Here is an 18,018-nt window from a genome sequence, read left to right as displayed (position 1 = left end):
CTATTATCATTTTGGGGTTAATGGGGAGTCTCCTCTTGATTAGCACCTCATATTGGTAACTGTGGGTGTACGCCTTCTAACCATATATTTCTACAGTACTAAACAGCTTCTGACCAGTATACTCTAACTAATATATTTCATAATTAAAAGTTAAAGCGAAGTAATTCATAGTTGTACTTTCTGTACACATTAAATTGCAAATATAAAGACCTTTTTATATAGGGCTGAATTATAAAGTATTTGGAAAGCAACCATACTGTGCAATTACCTTGTAAACAAACAAGTGGACTGCTAAAGCAGTTGGTACAAAAAAATAGTTCAAAAAGCCTAATATAGAATTCCTTGGTTTGTTTTTATGTATTGACTTTGTATATTGAAGCTGCTGGCCAACAACATAAAGGTATAAATGATGTACTGTACTTGCCCTTCAAAAAGCCATGATACAATTAACCTTAGGGCAGTGCAGGTAATTTGAAGATTTATTAAAATCCAAATGGCGTCTATCTGCAACTCTGAAGTGCAAAAGTGATGCCCTGGTATTGTTGGTTTGCAGTTGCAAATGAAGCACAATCAACAAGGCCTTAAACTATGGACTGTGTTGTTTCTGGACTATAAACTAAGTAGGTAATTTCCATAAAATACAATGGATGCAGTAAAGGTCAGTATATAATTCACAAATAATTTGTATACCTTACCTTGTAAAACTGAGTTAATAGAAATATATATCTCGATACATGATCAATATATGCAAATATATAGGCACAGACAGACAGACAGCTTTTGAGAATGGACTCATTCATCATGTTGATTTTTACATAATATAATATACTTTTTAGTAGCATATGCCATTGGGGAATCATAAATAAAAAATAAGGGCTACCCCTGGGATCATATGATTCACGGTGCACACAAACAAACCAAACATGTTAGGTCATGAGCCAATTAACAGAGTTCTGTCTTTTGCTTCCACACTTCTTCCTGGTACAGGTAGAGTTGTCGTATTTCTGGTGAGGCAGCACACAGACCATCACAAAATGGTGGTTCAAGTCAAGTGATGTAAAAGGGCAATATTTACTTATAGGAGAAGCAAACCCAAAAGTTAAAAACCCTACGCTACATAAACCCCCTCCCTCCTCCCCCCAGCCTAAGTGTTACCCCTGACAAATGCCCCTAAGTCTTTACTTACCTCTCCGTGCAGATTCTGTCCAGTGTAGTTCATGGGCGCCATCTTCTTCTCTTCAATAATCTTCGGAATGAGACTGGCGGAGCAGAGCAGGTGCAGTTGAAGTAATTGTCTGTTTCACGACAACTGCCATGCACTGAAACTCACAAAAATTGCTGAAGCACGGGTCTCATTCTGAAGATTACCGAAACGATGGCACCTGTGAACTCCGATGCCTGAATCTGGGGGTAAGTAAAAAGTTAGGGGCATTTGCCTGGGGTAACACATAGGCTGGGGGGGGGGAGGGGGGTCTATGTAGGGTAGGGGGTAGATTTTTTTAACTTTTCGGTTTGCTTCTCCTTAAAATATATATTCCAGTTTGATAAGATTCTTTAACATTCCACTTAATTTGATATAAATCTGTTGCTCAAGTATTTATTTGGGGGTATAGTTTTCCTTTAACTCTGTGTTCACTAGCTAGAGGAATATTTATTATTTTCAGGATAATGACGTTTATAGTCTTCCTCTTTAGGACAAGTGCAGCTGAATTACAAAGCAAAAAGGGTAGCATGTTATACTGTCTCAGGGAAGGGTTAAACATCCACAGATAATTGTCATTTTCTCCAGCGGTTGCTCTCTCGCTTGGAATTATAGCTCATTATAGGAAGTAGATGCATATGCTGTCTAGTTCATTTTTTCCATTATTTTCAAGCTTCGCCCGCCTGGGCTATTAGATCAGCTTGAATGCTTTGTAAGATACCAGGGAGCCTTCCTCTAGCTGGAAATGTGGCCTCTTACCGTGACTTTGACACTTAGGAGAGAAGGGAGTGTGTGCTATTGAGCCAGCACATTCCTCAGAAGCTGCCCGGCCCTGTATAGAGCAGCCTGTGTGTATAAGTAGAGCCCAAGAGACTGGAGCCGGCTCAGCACTGATCGGCCCTTTCAGCACCACTGACAGCTCCAGTATCCCAGCCACTATGAGCCGCAGCCCAGAAAGAGTCTCTTCTTACCGCCGTCACTTTGAGGAGCTGGACAGCAGCTCAGTGGTGAAGCTCAGGGTTAGCAGCCCTTCCCCGCCAAGGAACAGGAGATCAGCCAGCTACAGCCGGGTAACGCGGGAGGAACATGCTAGCAGCAGGAGGACAGCCTCGGCCACCCGGAGGCCCCGCAGGTCAGCAATAGAATAGATCTATTCACTAGCAAAGAGATACACTCGTTTATTCATTTTTGTGAAGTCTACTGTACGGCTGTGCATGGACTTGGGTTGAGTTTCTGTATTGTTCTATGGAGTGAAGTGGGGGGAGCATGTGTAGTCATTGGGTTGGTCGGTATGGTCTGATACAAGTGGTTGTGACGGTGCCAAAGTAATGCCAGGCCAAGCTGTGTCAGTAACTAACACTGCAGTGGGAGGAATGGACACAAGTAACCTTTAGATTCATTGTTTCGACGGCTGGATTGTGAGAGTAGAGATTGACTATCCGCATTCCTATTCAATTCCTATAAAGCCTGCCTGTGTTCTGCACTACACAGTGACTGAGATATATTAGTGTGTAATAATGTCAGAGGAATACACTATGTTAACAATGCGAGGCCAAAGAAACTTTATAGAAAGAGAGAATAGTGAAATAAAGTCGTGCTATAGTCAAAGTGAAATAAAGTCGTGCTATAGTCAAAGTACGCGTGTGTTCATGATCTTGCTCTCTTTACTAACTGTGCAAACAAGGAGCAGCTGCTGCTAACATCACTTGGATTCCTATTGACATTACTTACTCACACAAACTGACAGCACTGCTACTGCACACGGGGATCTTGTCCCACGCCTCCTACACTGGCCTGTGTATCACTGAGTAAAACGCCCCAGGCAGCTTTTATTGTTCTGAATTTACTAAACATCTGATAATCCACAAAGCACGCTGCAAGGGATTGCAATAGAGAGCAATAGGTTGGCCCAAGAGCTAACAATTTAGTAGTGCAATAATGGCAATGAGTTTGGCTGTTTAGTCGGGTTTTTTTCTGCTATTCTAAGATACAATAGCTGATATATTTTATGTACAGGTAACTTTGCAGTGAAAGTAATCTCAATTTGATTTACTCTTAATTTTTGCAGTATCCCACCCAGAGCAGTGCCGGGCAAAGGGCAATGCCGGCTGGGCGTCCCAGGCAAATCCGCCCTGTGCGCAAAAGTGGACACAAGTGCGCAAACTAGGACGCGCTTGCGCAACCGTGCGCAAATGTGTCCGTGGGGGCCTGTGTCAACACGCTTTGACCAGAGCGGCACACACTTAACCTTTTTCAGATACAGACTAGGGGTAGGCTGCTTACGAGGAACGTGACTGGCACCCCAAAGCTTTGCGCCCTAAGGCACTTTACTTGCCTCTTCTGCCTAACCCTAGTCCCAGAGTGATGCAGCGAACCTACAATAATGTGCCCTGTACTGTACTGTGGCTTCTTACTTCTCCAGCTCGCACAGTAACCTTGTCTATCGAATCTAACCTAATTTAATCTACCTGCATCTGTCTATCAATCTATCTATCGTCTCTCATCTATCTATCTATCTATCTATCTATCTATCTATCTATCTATCTATCTATCTATCTATCATCTATCTATCGTCTCTCATCTATCTATATCATCTATCTATCTATCTATCTATCTATCTATCTATCTATCTATTATCTATCTATCTATCTATCTATCTATCTATCTATCTATCTATCTATCTATCTATCTATCTATCTATCATCTATCTATCGTCTCTCATCTATCTATAACTATCGTCTATCTATCTATCTATCTATCATCTATCTATCTATCTATCTATCTATCTATCTATCTATCTATCTATCTATCTATCTATCTATCTATCTATCTATCTATCTATCATCTCTCTCTCTTTCTCTCTCTCTCTCTCTCTCTCTATCATCTATCTATCTATCTATCTATCTATCTATCTATCTATCTATCTATCTATCTATCTATCTATCTATCTATCTATCTATCTATCTATCTATCTATCTATCTATCTATCTATCTATCATTCATCTCTTGGTACAAGTGTACATTAATAAATAATATCTAAATTGCCTGCCCTTTGTTTTACTGTTAGGATAGCCCCATCCTGACTAATCATCTCAGTCAGGATTTCTCTCTGATGTCTCATGACTGGCTGATCTCCCTAACTCTGCCCCACAGAAATCCACATTCCTTACATAGCAGCATCACAATAATACATATGCCCTCTCTCATTGAATGCTGCAAAGCATTTGTAAAATGTGGTGCATCTGGTGCATTTCACTTCACATCTATAATGAATACAAATCTTTTGAAATAAACTAGTCCTTAGGAATAAGTCTACTAGGGAAGGCAGGTTTTGCTGTATCCCAGTCCTGGTTCTTTTTACTTGCAGAAACGTAATAGGGGGAATTTTAGGAAATCGAGGGCAATGCTTTTCAGCCTCAATTTCCATGTATATATTCAGTGCTACAAATAATCATTATCAGTATTGAGAATTAAATTGGTAGGCGTGTGTAATCTATTGTAAGTAAAAACAATACGTTGTGGATACAGAAAATTAAATCGGGAAAAAATTGTTTTGTTAATTAAGGCCTGCCATTGCAAAGAAGCTCAAGTGCAATAGAATGTTTTCTTGCTTTTAGAAAAAGCATTTTTATCTATACAGAGCTGTGTCTGATCTAGCTTTATTTTTTTGTGTTTATTGTACTTAAAACAGATTTTGTTGGCATTCTTAATAAAAGTATTAATAGCAATATTGGAGGTGAAGGCAGCAATGGTTGACTGAGAAAGGGGAAATGGATCCCAGTCAGGCCTTGCCTTATGCAGGCAAAATAGATGCAATAGTCCAGTATATCAGAAGTTTTAGAGAACCCCTCTTTGTGGTCCAGCATCTGGGTAGGACCATTCTTACCATAATAACAAAATGACAGATGTATAAAAATGTCATAACACTTTCCATGCTATAGGATTTAAGACAGATAATAAAATCCCATGCCATATCTCACCAAGATTCACAGTTTAGGACTGGGAGCATGCAGACAATTGTATTTATTTAAGCGACAGATAGTTGGCAATATACTAAAGAGGAGCCACATTTGTATTTTACATTGTAATATAGTGGGCAACTAGTATTTTCTTAGCTATTCTAGTGTTATATTTCAGTTTTAAGTAATTTTCTGCAGTAAAAAAACACAAGGAGCAGAGGGTTGGGGATCCCCTGCAGAGGAAACCTTATGTCCCAATACAAAACATTCAATTGAATGCGTAAAGATGTGTGTGTGTGTGTGTGTGTGTGTGTGTAAAGACTGTGGCAGACCTGATTGTGTATCAGTAATAAACTCTTTTGTACTCATTACTTAAATGATCTCATTGAGCACCTGCTAGTGGCATCTGCTCAGAATATGCTTCTTTGATCTTTCCCATACATATGGACATATTAGACAAAACACGAAGATTTGCAAAAATCATTTCACTTTAGTGTAGGTACATTGGTGGAAGCATATACGTATTAAGAATGTCATTTTTAAGGGCAATAGCACTTTGCAGGAAGAGCAAGTGTGTCTTTTTTTATTTTTTAAAAGGTATCCTCCACCCAAAAACCTTTCATTCATAATCAAAAAAAATTGTAAGCAATTTTCCAATATAAAAACTTAGTGGTTTCATGTAAATGTAAGGTATTCGAAGAAAATAGTAGATGTAGGATGACTCCAAGCAGGCGTTTGTAGCTGCAAAATTCCTTTATTGAGTGTGATACACTTCCTCCAAAGGAATGTTGCAGCTACAAACGCCTGCTTGGAGTCATCCTACATCTACTATTTTCTTCGACTAATAATTTGGGATATCAGCACAAGGAATGAACAATAATTAGTCTAAATGTTGGGCTACAGATGAACCCATTGAATTAAATGTAAGGTATTAACGCAGTATTTATATTCTCTGACTCCTGAAAAGTTGTAGCAGAAGAAAGCGATTGACAGACCTGGAAGGGAGACAGAGACAGCGAAATGAATAGAACATACTAATTTCAATAGCAATGGCCTTTGCAAAAACCACTGCCAATTTGTAATCATTGCATTTTGTAAAGTGGCTTGGAGTTTACAGCCTCTCTTGTTATACAAAAAAAAAAAAAAAAAGGTTTCAGGTGGAAATTCCTTTTAAACGTTTCTAACTCTGCAATGTGATGTACGCTGTAAGAGGAGCAATTTTCCTTCTTTATGTGGCTTATCTGTTCACTGAATTTGCCTTTTATAAAAATTAAAACAAAACACTATTTTCATTTATTAGTTCACTTATCTAGCAGTACAGTCAGTATCATAATGCTCCACATGCTCCTGTTTATATAGTATACACTATGCTGTGACTGTTATTCAGCAACAGAGTAGCACCCAACCCTGAACTATATAAATATACTAGTATTAGTATTATAACGCATTTCTGCGGGAGACTTACCTACACGCACTCAGCGTTACTGTTATTTGAAACGGATATTAGCGGGGTATTTATCAAGCATTTTATAGATTGCAGAAGTCGCAAATTGTTCGCACACGATAGGTGACGCGTTGGAATAAAAGCAGACTTGAATTACGACAATGAGCTAATACGAAATATCTGAAGCAATAGTTTATTTGCATTTTATTCCAGGGCGACGTATTATAAATATCGTATTATGCATAATAAATATTATATATATCAATAAGTTGCGGTCAGCGCGATTTGTAGCAAATACACGGCGTTTTCCTCGCTGATCTTTGTCTCCAGCCGAGACTAACGCAATGGCACTGCTCTTCGCTAATTATTTAAAAAATATCATCCAAAATCTTTTGATAATATTGACTGAATTCCACTAGAACATAGCAATTCACTTTCCGACGTTTAATGTAATTGTATTCCTACATCGAAAGACACATTCGGTTACTGTAACAAGAAATCTAGAATTATGCTGTATATTTAAGAGATTTGCATAGAAACCTATAATGAACAGGACAGTGCTGCAAAGGTAGCTGGTGAGTTATCAGTTGATCTTTAGGAGGAGATTATTTGGTGGCAAATACAGTATCCTGAATCTTAAAAAAATATTTATACAAAAACCGAAAAAGCTATGGGTGGTGTTTTTTTTCAGATGCAGCAATATAGTTTTTCCTATTTGATTGTACAATTTCTTGATGCTGTCACATAACCCTAATTCTTGCATTTATAGATCAATATTAAGATTAGACAGCCCTTTATATTGTTCTCTAGCAATAACAAAGATATATCATTAAGGATCACTGGTACTTGAATATAAAATGTATTAATTTGCATTTACCTGCAAGTTATTCATATGCAATACCTGTAACGTGATCACTGATGGTTTTTTTTTTTTTCTTTTTCTTTATTTATTTTATTAATGTGCTTTGTAATGGCAAATATATTAGCTTGGTTGTATACACAACCCCTACCTATTCTGTCAAATATCTTGTTTTATTACATTATATTACTATTACTACTATTATTATATTTATTTATTATATTACTAATTTGGTAGGCATAATCATTTCAGATGTTGACTACTTTTATATATAATGTTTTATATAAATTATGCAGTTTTGTAAATATAGAATAGCATATGTATATGTATATATGCCAACTGGGCATTTTCACTGTCTCTCTTTCTCTCTCTAGCATGTTTATCCCATGCTTTGGTGCTCAAATGGGACCTACAGTGGATCTGGAAGCAGCCAGTGCAGCCAACCAAGAATATCTGAGCACCAGGAGCAGCGAGAAGCAAGAGATGATTGTGCTGAATGATAGACTGACTAAGTACATTGAAAGGGTAGGTGTGCTTTTCACCCGATGCAAGAAAGAGAGTAGGTGCCCAAGCAGGTCCGGACTGAGAATTAAAATAGGCCCTGGCATTTCAAGTACACAGAGGCCCAATCAGCCCACAAAGAGGCCCAAACAGCCCCCACCAGCCCACTAAATACTGACTTTCTATGGGACCTTATAGCAGCCCCTCTGGCATTTGCCAGAACCCACAGATTACCAGTCCGGGCCTGTGCCCAAGACTCATTTCCATCAGTAAATTTTCTTTATCTGATGCCTTGTAGTCTTTCCAGTGTATAAAGAATTATTATTAATGTTATTTTCACTGCAATTAATTGGCAGTACAGGTATAGGATCCGTTATCTAGAAAGCTCCAAATTAGGAGAAGGCCATCTCTAATTTTTAGCAAACAATTCTCATTTTTTAAAATGATTTCTTTTCTCTCTACACTACCTTTACATGATCCTAACTAAGATATAGTTAATCGTATTGGAAGCAAAACATTCAGCAGATTTAAGGTATGGAGGTCCAAACTACGGAAAGACCTCTAATCTGGAAAACCCCAGGTCCTGAGCATTCTGGATAACATACAGGTCCCATACCTGTGCCTAAAATATACTGTTGGGAAGCAAGGCTTAATTTTCTTACCTTTGAGGTCAGACAAATGAACAGTGATAATATCAATTTGGGTGGGAATTTCCTTCCCAGTAAATGTTATATACATATATAGGATGTTTTATAGTGAATAAAGTACCCCTCTTGTAAAATATAAGAATATTATAAGTTACTGAGGAGTTCCATGACCATATAAAAACAGGAGGCCAAATGTTTTTACACAGGCCATGGAACTCTGAGGCGACGTCTAATATCCTCATATTTTGCAACAAGGGGTACTATATTTATTATAATACACAAGTTTCAGTGAGTCATGTGCCAGAAATGACATCACTAAGCTCCGATTATAACCAATGACATCACTAAGCACCGTTTATATAATGCATAAAGTACCCCCTCTTGTAAAATATTAGGATATTATAAGTGTTTTTATACAGGTCATGGAACTCCGAGGTAACTTCTAATATCCTCATATTTTGCAACTGGGGGTACTTTATTTATTATAATATACAAGTGAGTCATGTGACAGAAATGACATCAGAACTCACCGTTTATAACTGATGACATCAGAACTCACCGTTTATAAAGATATAATTTACAAGATATTCATGGTTTATGTGTATTAAAAGGATATCATTTACAGGATATTCAGGGCTCTTGTGTATTATAGATCAATATAGAATGTTATCTAAATATAGAATGTTATAGAAATAACATGTGCTTGATGCAGGTGCGGGATCTAGAACAGCAGAACGCCTCTGCCCAGTGTGAGTTGGATGCACTGCGCAGCCGGTGCTACAAACCATCCAATCTCAGGGCTCTATATGAGGAGCAGCTGAAGGAACTACGTAGGGAGGCTGAACAGGCCAAGCTTCAACGGGTAAGGTCTCCAAAGATGCTGGTACTCGTACTTTAATCTGTATTTCTTCCTGCTTGTCTGTTTGTCTCTGTATTTATGCATATCTATCTATCTTGAGCTATTGTTCACTTATTTATCCATATGAATCTGTCATTTCTTCTAATTTTTATGTCTATCTATCTATCTATCTATCTATCTATCTATCTCTTTATCACTTGTCTATATATCTGTCTATCTATCTTTTATTCTTGTCCCTGGCGCCCAGTCTACAATTTATGAAGTGGGGAAGTGCATTGGCCTTTTAACCTTCAATCTGTTGGGTTGTTGATGCCTATAAATCTTTACTTGTTGAAAGCCTGTGTGAAGCCAGTGACTGGCAAGTTGTAAGCATTGTTATACCACATGCCACTTGCAGTCTCCTCAGCTGCCTACCAATGGATCGGCACATGACCATAATGCAAATGGAAACATGAGGCAGTGCACATTGTTTTGCTGTTGCCTGGGTATGCTTCAGCTAGCTACTCCCATTTGAAGGAAATAGTTCAGTCTTTTTCTAGAGAACAGATGTTCCCTAAGAGGTTATGCAAAGTAGGTACTTCAGTGCCTTGTGAGACATCAGTATATCTTACCAAGCACCGCAAGTGCATTTGTTCTACCAGATAATTCAGATGTAATTGTGCAGGCAGACAATTACTTCCTAATCGTTTGCCCCACATTTGTTAAACATTTCCTCTGGCCCTAGTTTTAGAAGTGTTATTGAGTTTTTAATGTGGTCTGGTAAGTTTAATGTAACCATTAACATGTGCAAGAAGTTTATGTCTAGCCATTTTTATCCTTTTAATACTCTTATTTATGGAACTCTAGCTTGAAACCCTACTGTTGCTGCTGAACTATAACTCTCAGATTCAGCAATAGCTGGAGGGTTGCACACACACACTTTGTAATGCTATATTACTGTCCTAAGCATTGATTGAGATAAAAGTAATCAGCCACCGAGGTTGTCACTGAGCACTAAGGAATACTTATTATTGCAATTACTAATTTGTGTATTTGCCTTGTCAGTCGTACTGCTAGCTGCAGGCTCACATTCCAGATTTTATTTTTAGATTAGCATCATTAAACAAACCAGCCTACAATACTCAGTGATAAGGTCAAAGCATTTGTCAGTGCGGTTGTTCGCTCCTGTTTAGCAAATGGCACTTGTATTTTCCACCAAATGGCAGCACTACAGCAATAGAAAGAAGCTTGGTACTCATGTCATTGCACATAAATCCTGGCATCAAGTTGTAATATTTTCCCACTGGGAAAATAATTCATTGCTTATATTAGCATACTAAGGTTATTTAAGAAGAAAACCACATCCCATTGTGCAGTAACAGCATTATATGATTTTTGTCATTACTATGCTTTGTTTATATACTGTTGCCATGTTATGCAGTAATTAATTGAGAATATTTATCATTTACATTGGCTTAGAGCCAGTAGATCTTCTATTCTGATTTTCTTATCTGATTCTCATAGGGCAATTTTCTTTGTATGCCATTTGTAATAGAGGAAAATACCCAGACAGAAAACATATTTGCCCTGATTGAGAACAAACTCAGAACCTTAGTGCTGAAAGGCTACAGTGCTAGATAATGAGCCACCACATCCACTGTGAATTTTTAGCCCATGGTTCTGCAGACAGTAGCAGTCAGAATAATATTGGGAGTTTAGTACAGTAAGAAAAAGATCACAGCAGGTGAAAGTTGCTTTATCATAATTTGTAATTGTAAAGCCTATTTAACTGTATGTTCAGTTGTCTTCTTTTTCCTCTTAATAGGATTGTAAAGCCTAGTTAAGTACATAGTCCTTTATGGCCTTGTTGATGGTGCTCCTGCTGTTTCTCTATGGGGAACTGATCAGCTGTGATAACCAATATTCCTTCCTATCTCACATATAAAAACAAGCATTTTGTTTGAGACACAGGTCTTCACAAGTTATTAAATAATCAGATCCCCCAATAAAACACTCCCAAGTGTAAGAGAAATGGCACAGCTATGGTTAAGCAATCAGAAAAATATAACAAAAGAGTTATAGTTTAGTATACAGTATATACAGTATATTAATTAAAAACATTATATTGCAGAATAAGGCACATTTAATTCCAAAAGCAGTCCTTCATCTGCATTTGTATGGAAAAGAGATTTCTGTAGATGTGCCAGCTGCCAGGAATACAGTTCTTTTTATTTAACAGGACTTGGCAGTGGCTGCTAAGGTACCAGTGGTGGACCAACTCAGTGCAGTAAAGAAACGCCATGAAGATGCTGTTGAGGCAAGGAAAAAGGCCGAAGAAGATATTGAAGCTTTGCGCCCTGTAAGTAAATCTTTTAAAGTCTTTCTTAAACTCAGGTAGCAAGAGTTGTACACCTGCTGAAATTGATGCTTTTTAGATTAGATGTACGTAACGTTTAGGGAATTGACACAATTAGAAAATGCTGCTGTTCTGTTAGCTGAGCAATTATTACCTTGCCATTGTTTTGAATGCCATATAGCCTAGAATGCTTTTGGGGTGTTCACCTTCCAAAACATTTTTCAGTTCAGTTGGTTTCAGATAGCTCACCAGAAATAAAGACTGTTTCTAATTACTTTCCATTTTCTATGTGTTTTTATATTAAAAAATGTAAACTGTCGTTTTCACCTTCTAAAGTAACTCTGGAAGGGGGGTCGCCGACCCTGTAAACTTTTCTAAATTTATACAATTTAGTTGATACATTTCTTCTGTTTATCCCTACTGAGCTGAATCCCTGAATTCCGTTAAAGGCAGCTGTTAGAATTGATACAATAGTTGCTAATACTCAAAATTGTAACAGTTCAGAACCTGCACCTGAATTATTGAGCTGCCAGACTCACACACAAGAGACAGGGACATTAAGCTTTAAATTTAGATTTTGGAAAAACGGTAAAAATGAAAAGTGATTGGAAAAAGTTTGAACTGGAAAATATGTTGGAAGGTGAACAACCCCTTTAAATGCTGCAAATCTATTATAGTTTAAGAGTATAAGAGTATAGTATTCTCTGCATAGACAACTCATCTGGTTCATTTGCTGTTTTATTATCAGGATGTGGATGCTGCCACAGCAGGACGCATAGCACTGGAAAAGCAACTGGAGACTTTGGAAGCAGAGATTTCTTTCCTGCAGAGAGTACATGGAGAGGTAATGATTCAATGAAAGTAGTATGCTGTCCTTGATGCTGTGTATCCCTCCCTGTACTCTTACACTCCTTGTGTCAATTTAGGAGATTGAAGAACTGATGAAACAAATCTACAACATGAGCACTTCCTGCGATCTTGCCTTCTCCATCCCAGATTTTGCTGCTGCTCTCAGGGACATCCAGATGGAATATGAAGCAATAGCAGCTAAGAACCTGCAGGTTAAAATTCTAGCTCATTTTGTTTGCAAAATCTGAATTATAGGTCAGATGCAAATTATCAGTATATAGTTTAGCTTACTGTTTCTTATACAAATCATGTAGCCATTGGACATCTGTGACAATTTGACAAACCATATATACTGATGCACACAGAGAGATATCAGAAATTGAAAGATTAACCCCCTGGGTGCTAAATTGGTCTGGGCATACTGAAAAGTATTCGTCCAACCATATAATGCAAAAAATGCAGTGCCAAAACTTGTGGGTCAGACTTCCCTTTCCTTAACATAACTGTTCTGCAATGCACTTCATTAAAAAATCACTTTTAAGGCACGTTAAAAAAAACACACTTGATCCTCCAAGACCTGACATGACATGTTTTTCATCTTCTTTCTTATATCTGATTCTGCTTTTGCCCCTAGGAAATGGACGAGTGGTACAAAAGCAAATTTGTTGACTTCAGTCAAGTTTCTACAAAGCACGTGGAGAATGTGAGACATTACCGAGGAGACATGGCAAACTGCAAGAGAAGCGTAAGTGGGCTTTCAAATCCCTTGGAGCTTGTGGATGTCAGTTCAGTGCCTTATGATTTAAGTAACATAGGGAATGTGACTGTTGCCTGAGCTGTTTTCTATGCAGAGGCTCTGGGGCTCTAATTACAGTGTGTATCGTATCTTAGGATGTACATAATGTGAGGTAATGCACAATGCAGATGGTAATTATCATAATTAGAAATAAATATTATACTTCCAAACAGTCCAATATGGGTTTTTTTTTTCTGAAAATATTTATTTGGAAATGTTCTTATTTACTGATAAAATACTGTAACCACAGCACAGGTAGGCAGCTAGGCTTGTTAGAATTAGCCATCCACTTACTGATGCTTTCTCTACATCCGCCCACAATTGGCAACAAAAAAAGATTACTTTCTGTCTTTGTTTAAAAACAGGCTTTGTATTCCTTTTAAATATGAATTTTTATACAGATTACTTAGTTTGAAAAAAGACGAAAGTCCATCAAATTCAACCCCTCCAAATAAAATCCAGCATCCATACATACATACACTGACCTCTCCAGACCCTCACATAAATTATATATACCCTTATCAATATTAACTATAGATTTAAGTATCATAATAGCCTTGGATTAGAATGTTAGTTTCACCTATTACATTCTTGTTGTGTGATTCACTTTTAACTGTACTTTAATTACATTTGTATGGCTTTAAAAGATTTGGCCCAACAGCAAACCCGAGTGACAAACTATAAATGAATATGCAAAAATGTTCAAAGAATGTATTGTGGTTTTTTATTGCAGATTAAAAGTAAAGAAATGGAACTCAATTCACTTAAGAACAGAAATGCTATTCTGGAATCTCAAGTTAAAGAAACTCAAGAAAAGAACAAGAAAGAGATAGAGGAGCTACAGGTGGGTAAAAGCTTGCACTATAGGTTTAAGTCAAATTTGTGCCTTTTTTCTATTGGTGTAGACATGATCTCAAAATCTATTATTCATAATAAACATATCACTATGTTTCAGGAAAAAATCAGTAAATTAGAAGATGATTTGAAGACATTTAAACATAAAATTGCTTTGCACTTGCGAGAATATCAAGATTTACTGAGTGTGAAAATGGCTCTGGATATCGAGATTACTACATACAGGTAATAAGTAAAGGGTGATAACCTGTCTTAAAACTTACACACCTCACTATTATTCCATCTGTTAGCAGCATATTCTGAGCTCCAAGCATGTTAAGTCTAGTATCAAATGGTGCTGAAATAATCAGAAAAAGACATCTTTAACTCATGGGTGTAAAAATAAATCACTCTCTATAACAATTCATATGTTGTTATTCTCACTGTTGTACATATGACAATTTACCAATGCATAATTTTTTTATGGCATGGAAACATTCATATGTTTATTATTAAAATGCAATTTGTGCATTTTCTATAAGAACATGGTCAGTCACAATGATCATTTAGAAATGATATCCCTGCAGCATTTGAATATACTTTAGCAGTTGCAAGCGGAGCTGCAGCCTTGCAAATTTGCTGCAGCCGTTGCATGAAAATATGCCATTCTTTAAAGGACTTGTGTCCAAAGCTGCTGCATGTACTTCTGTGTAGCTGTGTTTGGAATCACTGCCTTCGTCAGCCTCATTTTACAAGTTTTGCACTAGTGCGTTCATTGACACAGGGGAAACTCTGAAGATGGTGGTAGCTCCAGGGTTCCCAAAACTGCCATTGCTACACAGTATCCTATTTATATAAATTATAGTAGTCTTTCTGAAGGAAACACACAGTACATGATATTTTAATTACATTAAAACCCTTATTTTTTTGGTGTTACTGTTCCTTTAAACCAGTTTCCTTGGTTATTATGCAAATTTCCCTTGATATTTTGTGTTACTAGTCAATCACCTCTAACTTACGCAATAACCATTATAGATCCTGTCCACTAGATAGTACTCAATTTTGCACTGGAAGGAATGGGAGAGACAGGGTCTATTTCCATTGTATTGCCCTGTGAATGAGGGCTTCAGTCAGTGGCAGGTAGCTCCAGTTATAACATGCTCCAGGGATGCGACATAGATAGTATAAGCTAATTAGAGCAGTGGTATGCTCCAGCAAGTAGATTGTAGTGTGTGGTAGTTCCCCCTGCCTCAGGAGTCAGGGATAGTAAGCAAAAATCCCTTTGAGTTAAACTATGAGATCCTGGTAATGGGCTGGACTGAGAATTAAAATAGGCTCTGGCATTTCACGTATACAGAGGCCCAATCAGCCCACACAGAGGCCCAAACAGCCCACACCAGCCCACTAAATACTGACTTTCTATGGCACCTTATAGCCAGAACCCACAGATTGCCAGTCCGGGCCTGCCTGGTATGCTGGGGCAGTGTAAGAGTTAAACTACGCTTTTTCAGTTACTTTGTTCTACAATAAATCTACTGTTTCTGTTCAAGAACAATATTCTTTGTGAAAGCGTGTGTGAGAGAGAGTTATAGTTCAGCATGAAGATTGTTTCCTCTTATAATTCTGAGGGAGGAGTGACATGTAGTAATGCCCTACCTTAAAGGAGCAGCCGGAAGACCTTTGCTTTGCAAAGATTTGGATACAGAGTTATATACTTATCAGAACATCTGTCATGCATTGACAATTTATAATTCTAGTTAATTAAAATACTAGTTAAACATGCAGAATGGTATTGGTTTAAAAAATCTTGCCTGTATAAGATTTAAGAGAACAATTTATCATTTCAATCTGTGGTTTTGGAGGTCTAGCAATATAATGTTTTTAATAAACTGTCCTTATATGAATATGTATGCAAGCATCTGAATGTGCTGTTGTTTGCAGAAAACTTATTGAAGGAGAGGATAGCAGACTTGGTACTTCGGTTAGTGGCCTACACATACTGGGTAATCTGTCAGAAACCCTACAAGTGAGCACCACTCAGACCTTCTCCAAGACATCCGAGCGGAAAGAGAGCATAACTGTCCTAAAAAGGTAAGGATATGCTAGAAGTACCTATCATGGCCTATTACTATCCATGCTAGTCAGTGATAAAACTGCTTCATCTTCACCCCTGGGCTTGCTCAGTTCTTGTAGGGACTGCACATTTCATTTGGCATGCAAAGTTAAATGAAGGCCCAGAGTGTAAGGTTGTTATGGCCATATGATACCTGAAACAGCCATATCTGATTTATTGGTTATGTAACTACTGTTTTTTTTTATTCTAATAACAGTTAATGTGGATGAAGAAAGCTGAATAATGGCACACAAAGAAGCAGGAGGAGCTATCAGTGTATAAGACTGTCTCCAATATCTTTCTCTCTCTGACTACATTGGCTGGAATGGTTGAGCTGCTAACTATAATCCCTAGCTTCACAATAAATATCCATATATGATTTCTTAACTCGTTTGCTGAATAAAACTTATACTTTGAGCATTAAATGCTTGTCTTGATCCAGATTTCTTTTTACTCCACATATTAATAAGCGTGGACTGATTTACATATATAGGTGCTAAATTGCACTTGCATTCAGATCATTGCTTTCACTGATAATTTGTATTAGATTGGTTAAACTAATTGCTGATTGTTTGCTGTTGGTGACTGGAAAAACACAATTATCATTTATTTGAATAAATCCCCTGAGGCACAAGTGCTCCTTAAGTGAACACTAAATGGCCATACACGTAGAGATCAGTTTGTTTGGCGATTTTGCCAAATGAGTGGATCTCTCCCCGATATGCCCACATTGAGGTAGATAAAATTGGGCTGATCCGAATGTGAGACCTAGGGCCGAATGATCAGATCATAATTTGGCCAATACGGGCGATCCATGATCCAGCTGGATTTTTAATTATGCCCGATCGACTTTCGGACATCCCGTTGAAGGGCCCCACGCACGAGGCAATTAGCTGCTGACTCGGTGTGTCGGCAGCTTTAATTGACCCATGTATGGCCAGCTTTAGTGATCTAGCCAGGGCCGGATTACCCACTAGGAGCCCTAGGGCCCGCCTAGCTCTAGGGGTCCGCCCAGAAAAACACCTCCTGCTGCTGCAGGCTGAAAACATTTTTTTAAAATTGTTTTAGTATATTTTTGAAGAGTGGGACTGTCTGACTGGCTTTAGAGTAGATACAATTATACCGCACCTGATTTCGGCCAGTTGGTTCTTGGGTGCACGTCCAGAGACCTGTTCACAGAGGTTCTCCACCATGTAAATATTTTCTTCCAATAGACAGCACTCCAATAATGTTAAAACCGTCTTTATTTGTAGGACAGCAGCACAGATGCAACGTTTCGAGCGGCACCCCACTCTTTGTCAAGCATAAAACACTCCACCACCACCTGACCTTAAATACCATTGGACACAGCGCCCTCTGGTGTCACCACATATTTTAACAAGATATACAAAAAAAGTTTTAAAAGGTTGCAATTTATCATATGTAACACTTAGTATCATGTTAGTTGGTTATCTTCAAAATGTAGCAAAAAGAGACTTATCTTGATAATGTCCATTGTTCATTACAATCCCAGATAACTGATACACAGTATCCATAAAACAACCTACAAAAGATAAAATCATTTTAAAAAAAGGCAGCTATTTCAATAAAAATGGGTTCAAATCGTATTCATGATTCAGTC

General features: G+C 37.8%; 1 protein-coding gene across 1 annotated transcript; it reads left to right on the top strand.

The window, feature by feature from the left end:
• The first annotated feature begins 1,971 nt into the window (after positions 1 to 1,971).
• Positions 1,972 to 16,822, top strand: des.2.L (desmin, gene 2 L homeolog). The gene is made up of 11 exons (XM_041562366.1): positions 1,972 to 2,333; positions 7,838 to 7,988; positions 9,324 to 9,473; positions 11,689 to 11,808; positions 12,554 to 12,649; positions 12,732 to 12,866; positions 13,289 to 13,399; positions 14,184 to 14,294; positions 14,406 to 14,530; positions 16,226 to 16,375; positions 16,615 to 16,822. The coding sequence occupies exons 1-11, from the start codon at positions 2,140 to 2,142 to the stop codon at positions 16,616 to 16,618; spliced, it is 1,347 nt and encodes a 448-aa protein (XP_041418300.1). The 5' UTR covers positions 1,972 to 2,139; the 3' UTR covers positions 16,619 to 16,822.
• Positions 16,823 to 18,018: the final 1,196 nt, after the last annotated feature.

This window comes from Xenopus laevis, chromosome 5L (genome assembly GCF_017654675.1).
Source record: "Xenopus laevis strain J_2021 chromosome 5L, Xenopus_laevis_v10.1, whole genome shotgun sequence".
NCBI lineage: Eukaryota > Metazoa > Chordata > Amphibia > Anura > Pipidae > Xenopus > Xenopus laevis.
The sequence above is the reverse complement of the archived record's forward strand: the minus strand, read 5'-3'. Positions and strand labels throughout refer to the sequence as shown.